The following is a 22,302-nucleotide window of genomic DNA, read 5'->3' on the forward strand; positions in this document are numbered from 1 at the left end:
CTCCACACAGTATAATTCCACACACACACTAATGATGACACACTCATTCACACCTACTGGAGAAGCATCTACACACATACACACACAAACACACACAAAAACACCTGTGCTGCACTGTAAACGTCCTTGTCAGATTCTCCACCTCCCTCTGTTCCATCCTAAAACGCACAAGGAATAATTAAATCGAAATCTTTGCAGTCTCCACCATTCCTACCCCCAACACATTTCCCTTGAACAGTCATGGAGTTATAGCCCCGGCAAAGCAAAATGGGTTTATTACTTTCTCTGCGACGCTGTAATGTGTAATAAAAAATAGGTGCCCGCCGGCATGCCCGACTGGGCAATGATCAGCTAGTTTATGAGGACCATGGACCCCTGAGAGGGAGCTGGTTTTCCATGGTGAGCATTGGAAGAGCGGGGGGGGCAGCACATTGTCCTTCACCTGCCGAGCATCAGTCTTGATAAAACCTGTGTGACAGACGTGACAACAGCTGATCAGTCACCGCGTGGAGAGTCCCACCTCCACTAAGTACAGTACCTCCACCCTACCTCCGTCTCTGTCACAGCAGCAACAGGAGTGGAGTAGAGGAGAGGAAAACAGGGCATAAAGCTGTCTCACATAATTGTACATTGTCTGTCATAGTTTGTCAATGTTGAGGCACTTTGAAACAGCACGTAATTGCGCTCTTTGGAATATAAATCATGACTGTGCATTTGTACACCCACTCATCCTGTCAATTAACCTTCCTACCTTTTATTCTAGGTCTCTCTCTCTCATCTCACCCTCTTTTCTTCTCTTTACAGTGGAAAACAATCCATGCCAGACCAACCCATGTCTCCATGGAGGCAACTGCCTGCAGGAGGGTGACGGCTACAGCTGCTACTGCCCTCAGGGTTTCTCTGGAGAAAGCTGCGAGATCGGTGAGTCACGGCTGAGCCAAGGTCAAACACCGACACCCGAGAGGTCGACGACTGCAGACAGAAGCCGTGTCACTGTGGCACACGGCGAAAGCAATAGGCATATGTTCATAGTACATCCACCTGGTTGTATGGCACAGAAGGGTTTTCCTGGGTACAGTTAGTTTTCCTTTCATCTAAAACATTAAAGGTATTTGTCAGTGTAGTCAAACCAGCCACTTCACTGAAAAAAAGCAGTGCCAGCACAGTCTAGACTAAGCAAGGGGGTTGAATGGTTTAATCGTTTCTTTTTTTGTTGTTGTGGGATTTTCAATTCACTTTGAAAAAGAGAGACCTGCACCAATCAGGACCTGTAGTATTTCTGTGTGGAGGATCAAAGTTCCTGACTGTGAAAAGGTTTCGGTGTGTGTGTGTGTGTGTGTGTGTGTGTGTGTGTGTGTGTGTGTGTGTGTGTGTGTGTGTCCGAGAGAGTGTCTGTGTCTGTGCGTGCGTGCATGCGTGCGTATTTCTCCGATAGCACTCCCCCATGTGTCTTAGACAGACATACAGAGGGCACACTTGTCACAAAGGAGCCATGAGCTCAGTGAAGAGTGGAGAAACAGATTAAAGGGTAAGTGGTGCCACATGCTGTGGGATGGATGGGTGGATGGATGGATGGATGGATGGGTGGATGGATGGATGGATGGATGGATGGATGGGTAGATGGATGGGTGAATGGATGGATGGATGGATGGATGGATGGATGGATGGGTAGATGGATGGGTGAATGGATGGGTGGATGGATGGGGAACAGCAGATGGAAAAAGTGTAGAAATACCAGTCACTGAGAAGACCTGTCACTAGTAGAAAGCCCCCAAGTGACTTTTTTACTTTGACATTTTACCGTTCTTTGGGTCTGGACGGGGCTCTGTGACAGAAAGATTAATGGCACAGACGCCACCTGGCTGAATGGGGCCTCCATGCCTCAGACTCACAAAGTGGTTGTTGACAATGCGGTGTCTCCGCATTGATTCTGGGCCCTGGCCAAAGCACTGTGGTTTAAACAAGAGTAAATATTAGATTATGCCGCTGCAGCGTTATGGATGGAGGGTCCTTCTGGCTTTTAAAACTCGCCTCTCTCTTTTGGCATTCAATTAAAACCTTTTTTATATCGGCTGTTTTATACACTGATATGTGCTTGTGTGGACGTGGAATTCCTTTATGTTGAAAAACCTAGTTCCATGGTTCAGAGACCTGGAGCGACATAATGTGTGAGGGTTAGATTTCAGAGTTTATTGTCAGACCTGTACTCCAAGTCAATTCAAGTTTATTTGCACTATATAGTCAGTCTCAAAGGGCTTCACAAGACACATTTTACACAGATAACTATGACATCGGCATCGCCTTAACCTCCACCAGAAAATCACTGAAAAGAATCTTTAATAAGTGACCCACAAAGGCAGGGCTCTCCCTTGCAAGACAGCCAGGCTGCAATGGATGGTAAGTGGGTAATGTTATTAGCATTATAAAAGGCTTACACTTTATAATATACTATGTTAAATAGACAACATGATAGTTTATTGTGCTGATGCATGACACCACAGGTAATTGCCTCCAGTAGAGATGTGGGTCAGCAGCGGGACCAGTCCGGGTTGTTAAAGACTCCAGATTGCATTTAGAGTTCATCCTCGGTGATGCATTATTTTGTTTCCCCAGAAAAGGATTAATTCAACTCCAGGCTGGAGTTTATTCGGTGCCCGCATGTGTGTACACCCAAATTGAGTTTATTGTGACTCCCAGGGGGTTTATTCCAGGAACCAGAACTCTCTCTCCAGAACTCTCTTAAAATATTGTGATCCAGGTGAGGTCACTTTGAGGATAAAGTTTCATTTAGTGTTCCTATTGTTAAACCCTTCGTCCCGCTCTTCGTGTCTGTCAGTCATGCATATTCATCTGTGTCGCTCTGGGGTTTTTACAGGTCACTGCCAAAAGAAAGAGGTCACAGATCAGAGGTCAAGGGTCAAGAGAAAAGTATTGTCCTGAGTCTGATTATCAATAATCTTTACTGCCTTGGTCCCAACCCACATACATATTAACCAACGTTTATATTATGTGTGAGAGATCAATCGGGATTTTGTAGCTACGTCAATAGTAGGTAAATAATGCAAACCACATGAATAACACATGGCTTGTAATGGAATACATTTGTCATTGTTTAAGATAACTTTCTACTCAAGTCAAGTAAAATAAGTGATTTTTAAAAGGTAAAAAAGTGCTTTTTTTTAAATGAATAAGTGCATCTTCAAATAAATATTGTTATACTTCCCTGCTGAATATTGCTCAGCGTCCTGCCGACAGCAGTGTGTTTATTCCCTTTTAGGATTTACTGGAATGTTGTAATTTAGATAAGGCCTCCAAAACAGCTGCATATCTGCTGTTTGTAATATTAATTAAAGCTAAAGGCGATGGGGTTAATTGCATAATAACTACAAGCCCTTGACCACATTTACACGGATGCAACACTCTAGCCAAAAAGGGCAGGACACAAATTAAAACATAAGGACATTTAAACATCAAAACATCCACAACATAGAAAAAAAAATCTGCTACATACTGAAACACGTCACACAATCTGTGTTGAAATTGAAATTAAATAATCTAGTTTTAGCTTTCCTGTAATTCATTCCAAGATAGTGGAGCATTGGAACTGAAAGCTGTCGAACTCGGGTCTTACCTGTGGAACCTGGTTTTGGAACCAAGTTGTTTGAGCGTAAACTGCACCTTGAATTATTTGACTGAGCCAATCTGGATTAATATTAGGGGAGCAGACCAGTAAGAGCTCTGCACACAAAAATGAATTTGCCTTTGCACTGAGGTGGAGGCCATTAGTTTAGGGTCTACACCTCCACTGCAAACCAGTGATTATCACATAACCCACATTCTGCTGCCCTCCAACTTATATGTTGGTTTAAGTAAAACAAGACTAATGACTCCACAGCCGCACCACCACCAGAGACCGTCTCTAGGTTTCGACCTGGATCTGCAATGTAGCGTTACCACTACAATTTGTTGATACATTTTTTATATTTGATATTTAAAAACTGTCTCATTGGGGGCACCACTCTCTTTTGTTTAGTTGAGAGAAACTAATGTGTTTAATTTAAGTAAATCAAACTTTGAATCATAATTTATCGATTTTGTATCTGAAGTGTGTGTTCCTACTTTTTCAGTGATCTTGAGTAACTACTGGGAGCTAAACAGCACAAACAACGACCTGAGAAATAAATGAAGTATTTATTTAGAGCTAAAATACTCGGCAACTAAAGGTAAAACAAAAAAATGAAAATATGAGATGAAATAACATGAAATCAATAAGAAAAGCATTAACTGGAAAATTAACGAGTCTGTGATTCGGCGGTGATAGGTAGTGTGTGTTTATGACGTAAGAGACATAACGGAAGCTGAAATATAACTCCTAAATTCTAATCTACAGATTTAAACCATTACCGACACCAACTCTCATCACAGACGCGGCAGAGAAGTTCTCTGGGATTTACTTGTCGCTGTGTTGCCTCCGGGTGTAGCTCAGCCAGTGAGGGGGACTCTGGCAGGGCCGTGTGGAATCCTTCCCATGGCACAATGCAATTTAGCAGCTAGTCCACTAAAGTACTGTGTCGTCCGAGGAGTTTGGAGAGACGCGACCCGTGTTGTCTTTGAGGATGTCCGGCTTTCAAGACAGGCGTGGCAAAAGTGTTTAAGTAACCACGTGTTTGGAACGCAGGAGTCGTCTGTGTGTGTGTGTGTGTGTGTGTGTGAGAGACATTCCACCTTATTGTTCAGTCGAGTCATTTCAAAATATACTTGCTTCACTCGAGAAATCAGGTTGCGCAGTTACTAAATTTAGCAGAAACTTTGGTGACCATAATAAAATAAATCAAACAGGTTCGCTATGCGATTTACAATTTAAGTGGATAAAAATACATTAGTAAAAAGTAAAAATAAAATGATGAATAGAGTAAAGAAAATTTTGATATAAGGTGGAAAAAGCTCCCTTCTTCAGAGTGGTCACTCGGGCAGCCCTGTGATGTCACATCCTCTCTGACCAGTCTGCTGTGGTGAATTCTTAATTTATTTCATTTGATAGTTTACACGGAATAGTCACACTCCCATCACCATCAATCCATGGACTTAAAACAATACATATATATATACACACACACACACTTTTTGTGTTTAATCATATAAAATGATAACACAAACATTGCTTACACACAATAACATGATATTTGTCCATACAAACATTGAATATTGACTACGTGATATAAAAAACTCAAAACTGTATCAATAATAACAGAAAGCATATCAACATACAACCTCCGTTTTAATAGAGAGGGAGAGACTGAGTTCTGTGTGTGTGTGTGTGTGTGTGTGTGTGTGTGTGTGTGTGTGTGTGGGTGGGTGGGTGGGTTGGTGTGTGTGGGTGTGTGTGTGTGTGTACAAAGCGAAGGAGAAAGATCTACACGGGAAGGGATACGTTTCCTGACCATTAAACATCGCCTCTCTTGGGGGAATGCTGTATTAGGATGTCCGTGCACAGATTCCAAGCTTTATTCTTGATCCTGCATTGGAGTTGACCTCATAATGATCAGACAAAGTTTTGGGAGAGTTTTGCAACTGACTGACCCCCTGCACGTCACTAAAAGGTTTCTTGTTTTTTGAGGATCCTCTTATCAGGTTCTGCAAGGATGTGGGACAGCGTCTTCCTGACAGTTTAACATTGTAGACTTAAAACCAAAATGTCCATGGTCCTGTTTTCAACATGAAAACCTGGTGTTGGGGGCCCCACGGTAATAGACATTGTTCCAACTGGTGCCCTCCGTTCAGTTCAAAGTACAGGGTCATGGACGGTCCGACCAGGCCAGAGAAAGGGAATCCATTTCATGGAAACTGTACGCTACAGCAATAATTCTGAAAAGAGGCGTTAGGAGAGCTCCCGTACATTATAGATGTCCTTGTGTTTCAACTGTGGATCTCTCTTTGGATTTCCAAGTTCCCAGTCGGAAATTTCACCTGGAAACGCCCGCTGAAGTGGATCTTCCGACTCGGAGAGTCAGAAGAACCTCACCAACCCCGACCTCAAAATCCAAGATGGCTGCTCGTCATGAACACTGTAGTAACGGCTGTGACGTTGATGTTTTTTTTTTCTTTTTTTATTACATCTATTTGGGAGTGAACATTTACATGTTCATGGACGCCCAGGGGACCATTCCATTCCCCGGTCTAATATTTGTTCCATAATTGTTCGTATTCTGATAGAGCAAGCGCAACAAAGGAGGCGTCCATCTTTGTTTTCCGACTATTGTTGTACTTGAACGCGGTCAACACGGGTATGATGTCATTCCCAACTCCGACTTCTGACTGCTGAGATAAATAGAACACACCATAACATTTATGAGCCAGAAAAACAGCGAGACGGTAAAAAGAAAAAGAGAGGGGATAGAGGTTGTCAGGGACATCTCAATAGAAGCACTCAGGCTGGAGCTGCATCCCATATTTAGTCTGTATTCTGAAAGAATATTTAGGGGGCCAGCCCATTTGGACATTCGTCAAATTTGGACATTATTTGAGTGGTGGAATTTCCTTCCACAGACAGTGGAAGTTGTTGCTTTGAACCATCGTTAATTTACACACCAGACTTTATTGTGAGGCTCTGAATTTAAACTATGTGTAACTCCCAGATCAGAAAGGGTGAACCTGAGATATAGTCATATTTGATATATTGTAAGTTTTATTTTTTCTATTTGGTACCAGATATATAATTGTTGCTATTGTCATTACTTGTGTGATTTGGTAATTAATAATCTCAATCTACATACAGTAAAAGGCGGCATATAGTTCAAGTCACATTGTGTCCCTGTGTGTAATTTAAACTTTTAATTTAAACCTTTTCTCCTGTAGTCAAACCTATTGGCGTAATAGATAGTGTAGTCGTCTTTGGTAAAGAACAGTTAACTTTATTGGTAATAAGTGTTACATTTTTGTTAGTTTTGTGTGTGTGTGTGTGTGTGTGTGTGTGTGTGTGTGTGTGGATGCCTGTGTGTGCCTGTGTGGGTGCATGTGCGTGTGTGTGCGCGCGCATGTGTCTGGGTTTAGGAAATGCATCAACCTGTCCCAGTCCGTCTCCGAACACAGGTCAACAAATCACAGTGATTATGAAAGGAGCTTGAGTCTGATTATTTATGGCGTTCTTCTATCAGCCAGTTAGGAAGTCAGCCAGGAACAATATTTTAAGAAAACCTAGGAAGGTCATGATTCTTCGTATCTTTTGTTTTCATCTGTTTTTAGCTTCCAGACAGAGACGTTACTAAACAGTAGTAGACATTTTACTGTTTTGTTTAGAATTTTTTCTGTGGAATTTCACAGATGATTTAATCCAAGAGATTTATCTCTGTCTATCTTTCCATCCATCCATCAATCCATCCATCCATCCATCAATCCATCCATCCATCCATCAATCCATCCATCCATCCATCCATCCATCCATCCATCCATTCATCCCCACAGAGATGAAAAGAGTAGAAGTAGCCATGGGCAAAATTATTCAAGCAAGAGTAAACTAAAAATGAAGTAGTACAAAAATTACTAATCATGTCATTATTTGTAATGTATTATGTAATGGATAACTATTTTTTCCACATTGCATGTTATCCTTTTTGCAAGAAACCTAGACAAAGAAAGTGAATTAACCAGTAGGCCGAGGTGAGCGAGGTGTGCGTGTGATGGAATTGGCGAGGCAGTCCGAGCGTAGTTCTTCTACCATATGTAGCATACTGAAGCAGAAGGAGACGATAAAGGGTGTTACGCCAGCCAAGGGCGTTAAAATAATGTCTAAGCTGCGGACCGCTGTCCATGAAAAGATGGAGAACCTGCTGTTGGTGTGGTTGACGGAAGAAGCAGCTCGCAGGAGATAGCATGACGGAGGGTATCATCTGCGAGAAGGCAGAAGAGAAGAGAGATCTACACACTCTTTTATTGTGTTTTATTATGTTTTTATACAATATTTGTTATTTATAAATACATTTTTCTTATTTAAAAACACGTAACAAAAAAAATTGGGGTGTTTCTTTGGGGGCTGGAACGGATTAATGGCATTTCAATTAATTTCAATGGGGAAAATTGATTTGCTATACAAGCAGATTGAATTACGAGCTCTGTCACGGAACAAATTAAACTCGTAAGTCAAGGTACCACTGTAGTGCTTAGGACACCACATTCAGTCCATTCGTTCTTGATGACGCCACATGTTTTCGTCACACTGGATCTCTTCCCTCGCTATGCAGTGAGGAAAGAATCTCTGAACCCCTCTTCCTCTTCATCCACCTCTTCCTCTATGGGCCCTTCTAACTCCACTGATTGAGGGGAAATCCAGGTCTGTTCATGGGGTCGTGCTTACGCCTATTTCAAGTCTCGAACTCGAAAATAATCCGGGAAAGCTGTGTACACGACAGTTGCAATATTCAAAATATTATCTTAACCCCATTGTGATTGGCTAAAATGCATGTAAATGCACTGAATGAAACGGGTTTTAGACTGTTCACCAATCTGCCTATATGAACCAGTCTATATGATGTCAAATTTTATGTTTCCTCTGTAACGGTTATCAACATTTAAAATAGTGAAGCACACCTAAAAGTAGACAGTGAACTACTAGTATACTCAATTACATTATACTCAAGAACCATGACAAGTGAAAGTACTGCAATGAGAGTAATTGTAACTTGTTACTCTCCACCTCTGAGTATGGCCACTGCACTTTAGAAAAGTAAAATAGTTTCAACATAACAGATGCACCTTCACACTCAGACTCAAACTCGCACGCACACACGTACATATCTTTGAGAAAAAAGATGTGCTCCCTTCACACCTGAGCAATCTTACCGTCACAGAGATCCACAGGTGATTCTTCAAAGTGCTTTCATGTCAATTTTAGAAAAAATAAATTGGATAGGAACTTTCCTTACCTTGGTGCAGAGCAATGTCCTCATGGTAGTTTTCTGCTTGACAGGAAACATACGTGTGTGTGTGTGTGTGTGTGTGTGTGTGTGTGTGTGTGTGTGTGTGTATGTATATATTTTTCTCTTTTTCCTTTTTTTTTTTAACATCACATTTCCCCAAAAGTTCTCTGGCCTCATTCCCAGCCGTGTTGATGGGACCACAGAGCAGCCTCTCCCTTCCCCTCACTCTCCTATTCCCATCCCTCGTTCACCCTTTCCCCTGCTGCTCGTCTTACTACTACAGATGAATCCCTCTTCCCTGCCTCCCATCATTTATTTTCCTTCATCTTCATACCTCCGCCCGTCTCGCTTCCACCTCACCCCTTGGCGTCTCCCCATCCCCTGAATGTGTCTCTTTGTGTTTGTGATTTTGTCTCAATCTGTTTTTGCACCAGACTTTTTTTTATTTTTTATTCACGACTGCCTGTCATCTGTTCTATCCCCCCACCCCTGTAATTCATATTGCCCCCTCCCTCTACTGCCTCGCTTCTGTGTTTCCCTTCCTGTTGTCCCTCCAGCACGTTGTGTTTTTGGCAGGGGTGCTGAATGGAAATTGCTCTGCAGTGCAGCAATGGGGGGCGGGGGGTGGGGTTGGGGGGGATGTAGATTTAATTTGCTGCTAGGCATCCTCACTTCATCGGAACCCGCTAACCTCTTCCTCCGCTCCCACTCTCCCGTCTCCATCTCTCTCTCTCCAACCCGTTCTGACGATCTTGTTTCTGTCAAAGGCCAACACAGTCATTCATTCAAAAATTTGTCCTGTGCTCACACGTATCCTGAAATATATTCATGCTCGCGTACTCACACACTTACCTGCATACTTAAATTGGAAAATATTCTTGGAGGACTGGGGGGGGGGGCGCTTTCACACACACACACACACACACACACACACACACACACACACACACACACACACACACACACACACACACAACAGCGGTTTGTCCCTTGGCCCCAGTGTAGATGAAGCTAATGTGTACCCAGGACTATGAAGTGCTAATGTGTGTGACTTGTTTGAAGAGGCCGAGGGAAAATGCCCCCCACCGGCTTTTTACAATAACTCCTTTACCCAGTGGGACCGGCTCCTCTGACATCAGCTCATATGATTGAGGCTGAAAGATTCATGAGTTTGAGGCTATTAACATCATTGGTACCTAACCAGTGTGGCCGAGGCATGTGGGAGATGGGGGAGAGGACAGGGGAACGGGGATGATGGGGGCTGAACAAGGGCTATGGCCAGCGGCTGCTATAATTACACTGATGGGTGCTCCTCTAATAGCAGGCTAGTCAGAGTCTAGTTAGCAGCTTGCTTCTAACTAGACTCTTGATCACTACTACCGGCAAAATATCAGTCAGAGCCGGGGCCGGTGTAGGTCCCACATGTGCTTGGCCTGGCAGATCGGCTCGCACACGTGAGTCAGAGAGTGAAACAGTCCCGTGGCGGAATGAAAGTGAGTGCCGGATGAGGTGCAGCCATCGGGGAGGTGGAGCGTCTACTTTTTGTATGAGCATTATTACGGGACATTTTGACTGGCAACTTGATAATTTCTCGTTTTTTTTTAATTTTTATTAATTTTACCAGGTTAAAAAACGGTAATCACCGGAGCCAAATATGAAGGAAGTGACTTTCTCGACCACAGGATGCAAGAACCAACGTTCGGGGGGTGGATGGGAATGAAAGAAGTGATTCTCCATATATTCTCCATATTACAATTCACTATACTATCAAAACGATTTTTAAGACGTTATTTTAAGGTAAAAATGTTACATAGTGTTGCTTTAAAAGGGTTGGTACATATCTCGATATGTAAAGGAAACTACAGTAATATCATTCTCCCCAAGATCATACTAGCAAATATGCGAGTAGATATGCAACTTTACACATTTCTTTCTCTGTGTATTATCTTCGAGTATTCCTTGAGAACGTGCCCCTTTGAAGGGTTGCACATATGCAGAGGAAAATAGAGCATGAAGTAGCCCACAGCAAACAAACACTTGAAACTTCATAACTAAAAAAGGAAGATCACGAGGGAGGGATACGGAGAGACATATGAATTTGTACTTCAGAGCTGTCTCACTTTGCAAACATGTTAAAGCAAGACGGAAAGAATAAAGGACAGACAAACAAATAGAAAGAAAGAAAGAATTTAGAAAGGTTGCTCTTTCAAGGAAATCTTCAGAAAGACAGAAAACATTTTAAATATTGGCAAGCTGACCAATGTCATGTCCGGACAGCCAATTGACCCATCCATTCGTGAGTGATGGAATGGATTGTCTCCAAATTCTAATGTTTTCATCAATTCACTGTGGGTTACTTCCTGCATCTCCTGAACCATAACTTTTCCAGTACTTTTTTTTTCAGAGAAGAACAATGATTTATTTTGTCTCACAGGTGCGAATGCACTTGACACACACACACACACACACACACACACACACACACACACACACACACGCAGTGTTTCTCCCATCCCAGCCGTCCTTCCTCCAGGGGCAGTGAGGAGCAGTGGGCAGCCCTCACTTCGGTGGCCCCTGGGGACCAATTCCAGATGTAGATCCATGTCTTGGTCAGGGACAAGACAGGAAGGTGTTCTCCATGTTCTTAATTGGGGTCCTTTTTTATAGTGGGGACCCATGTGAGCACGGGGAGGACATGCAAACTCCACACAGAAAGGTCCCTAATGGGGAGATAACCCACCTGAGCAGCGTGCCAACAGCTTCGACGCTTTGGAGCCCAGGCACACAATTTAATATTCACGTGTCTGTAGTACAAACTTACAGCATACTTATGTCCTGATTTGATGGAGTGTGTGTAAAACACTGTGCTGAGGGATTGCATGCCAGCTCTAGCAGCTCTTCATTGGCTGGCTCTGCCCGTCTGCCCACAGCCCATTAATTCTCCTGCGCCATTGGCTTTCTTTCTTGACAATGTGATAAGCTGCACCGCCCCTCAATCACACCGGCATCAGCAGGGGGCCCACCGCTCTAATTGGAAATGTTCAGACTGCAGCCAACCTCGGCGCCAATAAACACACACACACACACACACACACACACACACACACACACACACAGCTAAACATACAGTACACAGAGATACACAAACGCTCAAACACAAACAGAAAAGCACAAACTGAAACTCTTCTATAAAGTGGGAAAAGCTTTATGTAGAGAAACTCTCACAAACACATAAACACACACACTTGCACAGGTATACACACAAAGACACATACGGGCAGCCACAAATAACAATTCTCTCACTCACACACACGTGTGCAAAGTTACAGAGCTAGAGACGCGGTCAGATCTGCACACACGCACACACACACACAGTAGCAGGGAGAAAGAAATAAGCATGGCATAATTTCTTTATTCACAATCAGCACAGGCAGTGTTTTCTTCTCCAAGAGCTTGAGAACAATGTGAAGTAAAGGACAAATGACGTGTCGAGTTGAATGCCAAAACGCGGCAGGTCTGTGTGTCTGTGTGTGATTAGTCAATTGTATGTATCGCTTTGTGTTGGTACAAACAGACGTGCAGATTAATGAGCTCTTGCGCTCATGATGCCAGGACATACACACACAGAAACACAATCTTTTTTTACACTTCCTTGGCTTTAGTTTACTGTTCTTGGCAATTTGGTCTAAAGCAGATGATTGGCACAATATCTAAGTAAGTGTCGTGTGTGTTTTCATGGTGGCTGGAAGCAATGGCCCTGAATACACCAGTGGGAAACTGTGGTATTAAACATATGATCGTTGGCTTTGTCGCAGGGGGGACATTTATTTCCCATGAATTTGGATTTTACACGAAAAGCCTTATCAGCAGGCTAGGTTCAAACAGAGAAACACACACAGACATCCAAGCACACACACGCACTCACATTTTTATCTATAGGGGCAAGTAGTACACGCATGCCTCATTCACACATTTTACATGCACATACATACACAGACACAAGGGAACAACAGCAGCATAAAGAGGTATTTCTAATCTCCTTATCGCCATAGTAAGTAGCAGCAGAAGAGAATATGATACACAAGGAAGGAGAGAAGAAGCTGAAATAGAGGAATAGCTGTAAGATGGAAAAGGCATCAGTCCTTGGACAGGTACAATCTTGCATCGGTTTACTGTCAAAGAAAATAACTGTCCTTTATCTAAATATGGAAGAGGAAGTTCTTGCCGAACAATCTGCTTTTTGGAAATAGCAGTAGCTAACAGAGATACTGTAGCATAACATATCTCCAGCACTCCCCCTAAAAATGTATATTTTGTTGTCAGGGATTAATCGATTTTGGCAGCACGAAGGGAAAAATTGATAATTTCACTTTGCGATTTCCTCTTAAAGTATGTCAGGAGCAGTGACAGGAGGCAGAGAATGGCCTCTTGTGTCCCTCTGGGGTACTGCTCCACTTTAAGAGTAGAGTCTGGAAATGTTTTAATCTGTGCGCCATCACAGAAGCAAGAAACCAAGGGATGAGGCAGAGGAGTACATGACGAGAGGAAGGGGAGAAGAATTGAATTAGAGGCAGGAAGAGGGAATATAGAGCAGGGGAGAGGGGATGATAGTGAGTAATGATCACCCTGGGTCTTGGGTGAGTCTGGTGCACATAAAGTTGTCAGACTTGAGCCTGAATCCTCGTTGTCCCTCAGGGACCTGGCTGCTCTAGCACCAGGGCCCTAAAGGGACACCTCTATGCGCAAAGAAAATTAGCCATGTCACACCCACCGGGCACAGAGACTAAAACCTGCAGGTTTAGGTGAATTACTGCAATGGGCTGGCGGGGGTGACTGATAAATTGTGGAGCTGGGAATTCAAGAGCTAAATGCGGCAAGATTGGGGGAAAAGCAAGCCGGGGGAGGTGACATGAAATCGGGGCTATGAACTGATTTGAGGACCGAAAACCAAAAATGACTGTGGCAGCTTCGCCACCATACACCACCCAAGTGGTGTTTTCAGGGACCGTCGGCACAGAAACAGACGACGGGGGGGGGGGGGGGTTGATAACACCAGTTTATTGTAGAGACGAGGCTAGGTGGAATTAGCCAGGAGCAGATGGAACATGTCATGACACAGGGCTCCCATCTTGACGGAGTGCGTGGACGGAGTTTTTAAACCCGATGCTCGTTAGCCCAACCAACAAGCATCAGGTGTGGCTCAAGCCACCCCATGCCCAAACACCAAACTGAGGCCAGGAAGAATTCCAGGCCTCCATCCACCATGGCGCCGACAGACTGCACCCTCCTGGAGTGTGGGGCCTCGGGCTGCTGCAACAGCGTGGCCGGATTTGGCTGCTGCGGAGGCTGCTTGGAGGGGTGGCCTGGCTGCTGGTTGGTCCTCGGGGAGGCTGCTGGGCAGAGAAGCTAGCTGCCAACGGTTACCTGTGGTGGTTGCTACGCTGCTTCTCCCCCGGTCCTCCCCCCCAGGTGCTGCCACTGCCAGTCGACGGGGGTGGTCTGGCTGCTGGATGGTCCCAGCGATGCCTGCTGGGCGGAGAAGCTAGCTGCCAGCTGTTAACTGTGGTGGTTGCCGCGCTGCTTCTCCCCCGGTGCTCCGCCGGACTCCCTTGGTGCTGCTGCCAGTTGGGAGAGGGCTGGTGCTGGGGCCACCCGTCGAACCACCGGTGGCGCCAGGCCGTCTTCGGGCGGCCCGTCTATGTCCCTTCCCTGTGCCGGAGAGTCTCTGTTCAGGTGCCAGTGTGGCAGATTTGCCACCATAGGCCACCCACATGGGGTTTTCAGGGAACTCCAGCACAGACAGGGGGGGTTGATAACACCAGCTTATTGTAGCACTGCGGCTAGGCGGAATTAGCGTGGAGCAGATGGAACATGTCATAACAGAGGGCTCTCATCCTGACTGAGTGTGTGGACGGGGTTTTTAAACCCGATGCTTGTTAGCCCAACCAATGAGCATCAGGTGTGGCTGCTCAAGCCACCCTATCCACCACAATGGCCAATTCCAACACAACCAACAATATTGAACTGTGGAGCATCCAACCTTTCCTTTCATTCTCTCCATTGTTTCTTTGTCCTCTGTGTTTCTCTCCTTTTATGTAATGGTTTTTCTCCTTAACTCCTTGGCGGTCCCAATTTATCTATTCTCTTAATGAAGGACTTTTTCGCGAAAAGGGACCATCACTATTCACAATTTGCCAAACCAATTATGTTCAAGACAATCAAAAGAACTCAGACTCTGCAATTTATTCATAAAATATTAAATAGCTATAAAGTAATGCCTGATGCAGTGATGATTTTAATCCTGCCTCCACTTTCTCAGTCATTAAGCTGACAGTGTCTTTTAATAGAAATGCATCGTATTTTAAGGCGTTTTGGAGCCGTCTCAACAGCCCCCACCACCACCACCACCACCACCAACCCTTTAAACATAAAATGCAATCATTCCAAATTATATTCAAAATGAACCTCTTAAAGGAACGGGCGCAGCGAATTGCAGCTATTTATGTGTCAAAGCTAATGTCAAGTAAGATAATGAGCGACAGTTCACACTCATGCTCCAACACAGCATTTAGGTTGTAACATTTCAAGCCAAACAGCTCTTAAAATAAAGAAGAAGCCATGAGAAATACTTTTTAGATTCCTTTCAGTTGCTACTCTGACTGAATATTTATGAATCCTTGGACTTAGGTTTATTACGTGAAATCACTAGTGTTACCAAATGGTGCTGAAGTTTGTTTTATATATTTTATGAAACATTGCGATAAGTGAATATTTCACGCCTTTCTTGATGAGAGAGAAATAATGGCACTGTGCAAGAACAAAAAACAACATAAAATACAAAGAAAAAAAAAAAAAAAAAGAATCATGGAAACACTTTTTTCAGTCGACACTGTCTGAAGACCCCGGCTGAAATATTGATTCTCCTTGCCAGGCTTTTATTGCCTCCTGCTGAGTGGATCTCTCTCTCTCTCTCTCTCTCTCTCTCTCTCTCTCAAACAGAGAGAGCTGTTAACGTTTTATTTGGCCTCAACGTTCACAAATGCCCCTGCTGAGGCTAAAATGGAAAGCATACTGTAAATCTCTCTCTCGGTGGTAAAAAGTATAAAAAAAAAAAAGACCCTACAGAGCTCCAAAGTACACACAAACAGAGCAGGGTGTGGGTGCTTGGCGGAGAATGCCAGGAAGTTGGGGAGAGGCTTTGGGATGTTTAATGGAATGAAGACAGGAGGAGAGGAGCGATGATCAGGGAGTGGAGGAAGATAAGGTGGTGATGAGGGGGAGTCGAGTTGAGGGCAATTGGGGGCTGTTTTGGCTGTCCTGGGTACCGAATATGCGTTCTGGGCTGTTCAGATGAAGGCATTATTCCCAACAACGGTCGTGTACAACAACATCCATCACATCCAACATCAATCACATTCTACTTAACTGTGACATTCTGCACATGCACCAAAAGGTCAGAGATTCACGTCACCATGCATTTCACCAACAGTAGAACCGGAGTGTGTTTACATGGCGAAGAGTAGCTGGAGTGATGCTGAAACGCTTTTCATGCTCAGACGAAAGAGATTCATATTTTAAGATTCTTAGACTGGTGTCTGCGAAAATGCACAAAGATGAATGAATGTACACATCACTTCCTCTGCTCCCAATATTTAGACCGACGAATGAACCATAAACTCGGATGATTGATGGAATCAAAATGATACAAGCATATGTAACATCTTATTGAAAATATCATCTCATTCTGGTTATTCACCTTATTCTGATTTACGATGATGGTTTTTTTTCATTATTTATGATGAAAGAGCATGCATGAGCATGCGTGTAAACTCACTGGTTCTTTTTCTCTCGTCATCTCCCTCCGTCCCTCTCCATGTCTCTCTCTCTCTCTCTCTCTCTCACTCTCTGCGGAGCATGCTGTCTTCATTTTTTTCGTGTCAATGTGCGTCTACTTTAAGTAACTATTTGTATAGCACCATTCTAGAGCAGGGATGTCACAAAGTGTTACACAGAGGTAGATAATCATAAACATACAAACATACATAGAACCCAATAATAACAGAAATAACATAGAAATAGACAAATTACACAAAGGCAGGTTTTAAGAAATGGGTCTTGAGCTGCTTTTTTTATTTTTAGGAGCCACAACCTCAAAAGCTGGGTCTCCTTTAGTTTTACGTTTTGATCATGGAACAACCAGCAAACCTTGATCAGAGGACTTTAGAGACCTGCTGGTGATATAGGTCTGCAGTCGATCTTTAATAGAGGCAGGTGCTTGGCCATGCCGTAGCCTTGGGTTGATATTTGATAATATCAAATATTACAATATTTGTTCAAGTCTCGCAATCAAGACATGGTGGTCAACAGTATCAAAAGCTGCACTGAGGTCCATCCCCAACACCGAACCGCACCATGCATAACGATATATTGAAGACTGAGAAGAGCTGTCCCTGTCGAGTGCAACTGGCGGAAGCCAGACAAACTTATCATGAATATTTTGCTCATCAGTTGCAGTTGTGAGCTGCGACGCAACCACTTTTTGTAAAATTTGGGCTGCAAAAGGCAACTTGGAGACAGAGGCCTTTTTGAGAATTGGTTGAATAGCAGCTTGTTTGCAAAGAGCAGGGATATGACCAGATAGTAGCGAGTTGTTGATAATGGAGAGCACAGCAGCACCAGTACAGTCATTGACATTTTTAAACAGAGATGTTGGTAAAATGTCAAGGGGGCAGGGAGGAAGATGTCATACTGTTAACCAGGTAAGTAATATCTTGGAGAGAAAACCTCTTCAGGATTATAGGTGTGGGGGGGGGGGGGGTATCTAACTAGCCATGTCATACTGTATATCCAAGGGGAGGACTTGATCAGAAGAGCTGATCTAGTCTCAATAGGGTCAGCATAACTAGGTCAATATCACTGTGCATAACAGTGATCAGCTCACTGGGAGAGTCAGGGAAGACAATTCGGAGAAAGCAGGGTCTGACATTCCTAACCATGGATAAGGGGAAGTCATTCCACAAATTAGCTTATCCTTGTCTGAAATTATCCAGACAAGGATAAGCTGTATGTGTGAACGTAAATGTCCCAATCATTTGACCCGGACATTACCCAGCCAGCACCCAAGTACAAAGTTCACGTAATGTCCGATTGAGCGGTTTATGTGAACGCAGCAGGTAATTGTCCGGATCATTTACAGCGAGTGAGTTGATGACGTCTCTATCATGCACCAGTTATTTACCTTTGTTCCTCCTTTCTGCTTTCTTTATAATTCCATTCCACTCGTGTATTTTGCTGATACGTCCAAATATATGAAGTATCAACGCAAAACAAGCCCAACTACTGATAAGTCTGTAACCTCGTCCACCATCTTGGGTGTGATATAAAACTCTGCAGTGTCATTGTGTCATATCCTGCCTCCTGCACGCTCTACCCAGGCTCCGGCCCTCGTCTAAACCAAACTGAGTATTTCCAGGTGGTGTAAAAGCGCCTGACATGGACAATTTCCGGTTGTGTGCTGCATGTGTGAAAGGGTAAATCCGGACATCGTCCGGATAATTAGATCCAGACATTATCCGGACATTGTCCGAAGTGCATGTGTGAAAGCAGCTCAAGCCAACACTCACCAGAAGAGATCGGCGCCATTTTCCGATGACACCTTCCTTCCGGAGTTGTCTTAGCTTCGTCTGGACTCAGGCTTTTCTCCCTCTCTTCCTTCTGTATTTCGGAGAGCTCCATTGCTGTGATCCACTGCGGGGATCACTGCCCGCTGGGACAAACGGGGGCATCCAGGTTGAACAGAGTAGTGGTTGTGTTTCTGTAAGAGGAACGCTTTGTGCCTCAGCTCATCGAGCACGGCGTTACTCTTAATGATGTTTATCTACAAGTGTCCCGGCTAGCAGTACCAGAGTCGCCATCTTCGGTTTTCCTCCGTACATACTGAAGGAGGCACTGGAGAGGGAGCTCAGATGCTTCTGGAAAATCGCCAGCCTGTTCCAAAACGTGCCTCTGTGCTGTCAGAATAAGAAACTGGAGCGTGTTCATTCACCTAGGAGACGGGTCTTCATGGTTTTAATTTCACCAGACCAGAAACTAGACAGTCTTTCAGGGAAAAACACAGGGAGCGTTATTATATGGTATATTGCAGTGCAGAGAAAATTAAATGTTTTGAATGTGGGGACGTCGGCCCATGCTAAAATGGCCTGTCTGCACAGGAAGCAGGCGGCGAGCAGTGGACGGCAGGGGTGCCGCTCCCGCAGATGCACCTGCAACAACCGCAGCAATGGCTGCTCCTACAGCTGCTCCCGCAGCAAAGGCTGCATCTGCAGGGGCACACTGGGAAGCGACTAAAAAATGTACAGTTAATTTTTAAAAGTTTAAATTTGAAAGTTAAAATTCAGTGGATCCTCTCCAGATGAAGGCAGGGCCACTGGCTGATTTGATTTTCAGACTTTCGATTTTTGAACATTTTGTTTTTTGTACTTGGGGACCGGAGGCGCGTTGTTCTCTGTTCAAGATGATTTTGTTCTGTTTTTTTACACTGTAAATCCTTGCTATTATGATTAATTGATTTGTTTGTGTGTGTGTGAATACATCATAAAACAGGTTATTTCCTGATAACAGGGAGACATAAGGACACTGAGGGCTGAATGAAAGTTTGGGGCTGAGCATTTCGCTGGGGACGAGTGCCCGCATGGAACCTGGGATGGCCTGTGGAATGTCTGCGAACACCAGACCGGGCTGTGAGAAAATCGGAGAAGAGGAGTTTACTAAACGCTGGGGAGGAATGCGGTTTTTGGTATTGCTGAACCGACTCTTTTGCCGAGTTCGACGCACCGAGCAGGCAGGCTGATTCGGATGTGCATCTTGGCACTGGCTGAGAGTGTGTGAAAGCAGGCAGGGTAAGTGCGAATGATTTAATTAGGGGAGAGGCACGTTAGTGTGGCGTGTTAATAGAGACGTGCACCTTCGCCATGCGACGGGGGACTCGAGAGCGTGCGCGGTTGAGGTGAGGTTGCCGTTATTACGGAAGTGAGCAGGGTTGTCTGTCTGACTGGTGCTGAGGAGTGGAATGAACTGAGGTATACTCATCTTGGTGATGTGTGAACGTTTGGATAAATGGATGACTTCTCCCTGCTGCCCTCTGTGGGATAGATATGCCAGTTGGCCGGTTCTCTTGACTGGGAGAGCTATGGACCAGAGACGGCTCTTTTGGAGGGCGGAGACGGCACTGAAAATTCATCCGGGACGGAACGCAGCAGAATCGGACATTGTGGGATGATCCAGAAGTATAGAAATGCCCGACACGATGCTCATGGTTAAGAATATTGTCTGGGTATTTCAAGAGTCTAATGACGGCGCTTGAGCAAGGCAACGCAGCGCTTCAGTGTGGCCTCTGAAATGATGGAGAGTGCGAGGAAGCGGCTGTTAAAATACTGGTGGGGAGCACAGCGATTAGCTCCCCCTGGGTTGTGGCTGGCTCTGATTGGATGGCTGCACGGCGGAGCTGATGAATGCCACCTGCTGATAACTAGGTAGTCTTCCTGACTAAACTTGCGATATATATAGTTTTTCCCGTTGTCTCTATTTTTGTTTTATTTATGTTAAATATTTAAGTGTGTGTATATCATTTGAGCAGCCAGTGAATAAATATTCTCTTCTCTCTCTCTCTCTCTCTCTCTCTCTCTCTCTCTCTCTCTCTCTCTCTCTCCTCCGTTCATTTGGTACCAGCCTCCCTCAAGCCTCTGTAGATTCTGTGAATAGATGCCAGATATTTCTTTCTAATTCCCCTCTCTGTCAGTCTCTTTCCCTCCCTCTCTTTTCTTCTCTCTCTTTCCTCTTCCGTCAACTCCATCCACTCTCCACCGCTGACTCAGAGAAGTGATACAAAATAAAGAAAAAAGACATTTTGAGGTAGACGAACATCCATCCAGCCCAATCTATTTCTCAGTTGATGGAAATGTAATCTCTTTATCAGTCCATTCTATTACAGTGTTATTTGGTATTCAGTCGTGATGTTAACCTGAATGATTAATTAAAAAAGAGTCAAATCTCTCTGCTTCAGATTTTTTCATTTCATTTTCATTTCATCTTTATTTAGTTCTGGGGGATACATTGAGGCGCGAACCTTCATCTTCAATGGTGCCAAGATCACATTATGCAGAAAAAATCCCCACAAATAACAATAAATAAATAAGTAAACATTAAATCAACATTGGTTAAAACAATTCCTAGTTAAAACAATTTGTAAGCGTATTTTTAAAATATCCCAATGGTATCAAGGAATCAATATTTAAAGTGCATTGTAGGTTGTAGGTATCACCAGTCATAAAACTCAGAGCAGAGTAATAAATAGCGTCTAAGGGCTTAAGGGTGATAACAGCAGCTTGTCTATATATTACAACACCATAATCCAAGACAGAAAGTAATAGTTTCAACAGTTATTTTTCTACTAAACACGGATGTGGGGATCTCTTCCCACGGGTAAGGGTTTAGGGAGAGAGGCGGAGTCTTTCTGGCTGCGGTGTGCTGACATGGCGAGAGTTTTATTGTTCATTTCAATCATATATATCACTGAGGAGTCTTATAATAATCGTGGGTAATAATATCTCTCTCGGACGTAGGAGGAATGGGGTTCCACTGCTGGGCTGCCCACAAGCCTGTGCGCCGATCTCCTCTGTAAGACAAACAAAGCATTAAGAAAACTCCCTGCTTCGAGTCGGCCCAATCAGCGCCGCGCGGGCAGCTTGGTGGCCGCGGGAAAAGGGAACCGTGCTGTTGTCCACAGCTGGTACTTGACCACGCGCCTTCGTCCACCACGACGGAAAGGCAGGTTCTATTTTGATTTTAAAAAGCTTTACAACCAACCTTTTTTTTTTTTTTTTATCAACTATGAACTTTAAAAGTGAGTTTATCATTAATCCAGATGCCTAAATATTTATAGTGTGGGACTCTTTCAATAGCTGTAACCGAGTAAAGTGCAAATCTGAAGTTTGCTATATTCGATTTCCTTAGCTCTTGTGAAAAGCATATATGTAATTTTTTTCAGCATTTAACATACATTTAAGAACGATAAGTGCCTCTTGTAGAACATTTAAAGAAAGTTGCAAATTATCAATAGCCAATTGTATGTCAGCCCAACAAGAGTAGACAATAAGATAGTGTCATCTGTGTACAGATGACACTACAGGTATTCAAAGACGGGACAATAGAATTGATATAAATTGTGAAAAGTACCACTTATAAAATCTTGAGGGACACCTTGAGGGACACCTTTTGTTATCGATAAAAATACAAAAGTTGACAGCCGAGTATCAAGTCATCCAGTCACTCACTCGCCCCCACTGAACCAACCAACTCCCAGTCCCCACTGATTCACACGATTAGGCAAACC

At 43.9% G+C, this 22,302-nt stretch overlaps 1 protein-coding gene across 1 annotated transcript in view; it reads left to right on the forward strand.

Moving 5' to 3' along the window:
• ncanb (neurocan b) overlaps positions 1–22,302 on the forward strand; it is a gene marked incomplete at its 5' end in the record, with an annotated part of 118,244 nt that overhangs the window by 52,081 nt on the left and 43,861 nt on the right. Inside the window, one exon of the mRNA XM_079996527.1 lies at positions 805–921. Coding sequence (XP_079852653.1) covers positions 805–921 — 117 coding nt within the window. The remainder of the gene's footprint in view (positions 1–804; positions 922–22,302) is intronic.

The sequence above is a fragment of the Zeus faber genome (genome assembly GCF_960531495.2).
Source record: "Zeus faber genome assembly, chromosome: 1".
NCBI classification, from domain to species: domain Eukaryota; kingdom Metazoa; phylum Chordata; class Actinopteri; order Zeiformes; family Zeidae; genus Zeus; species Zeus faber.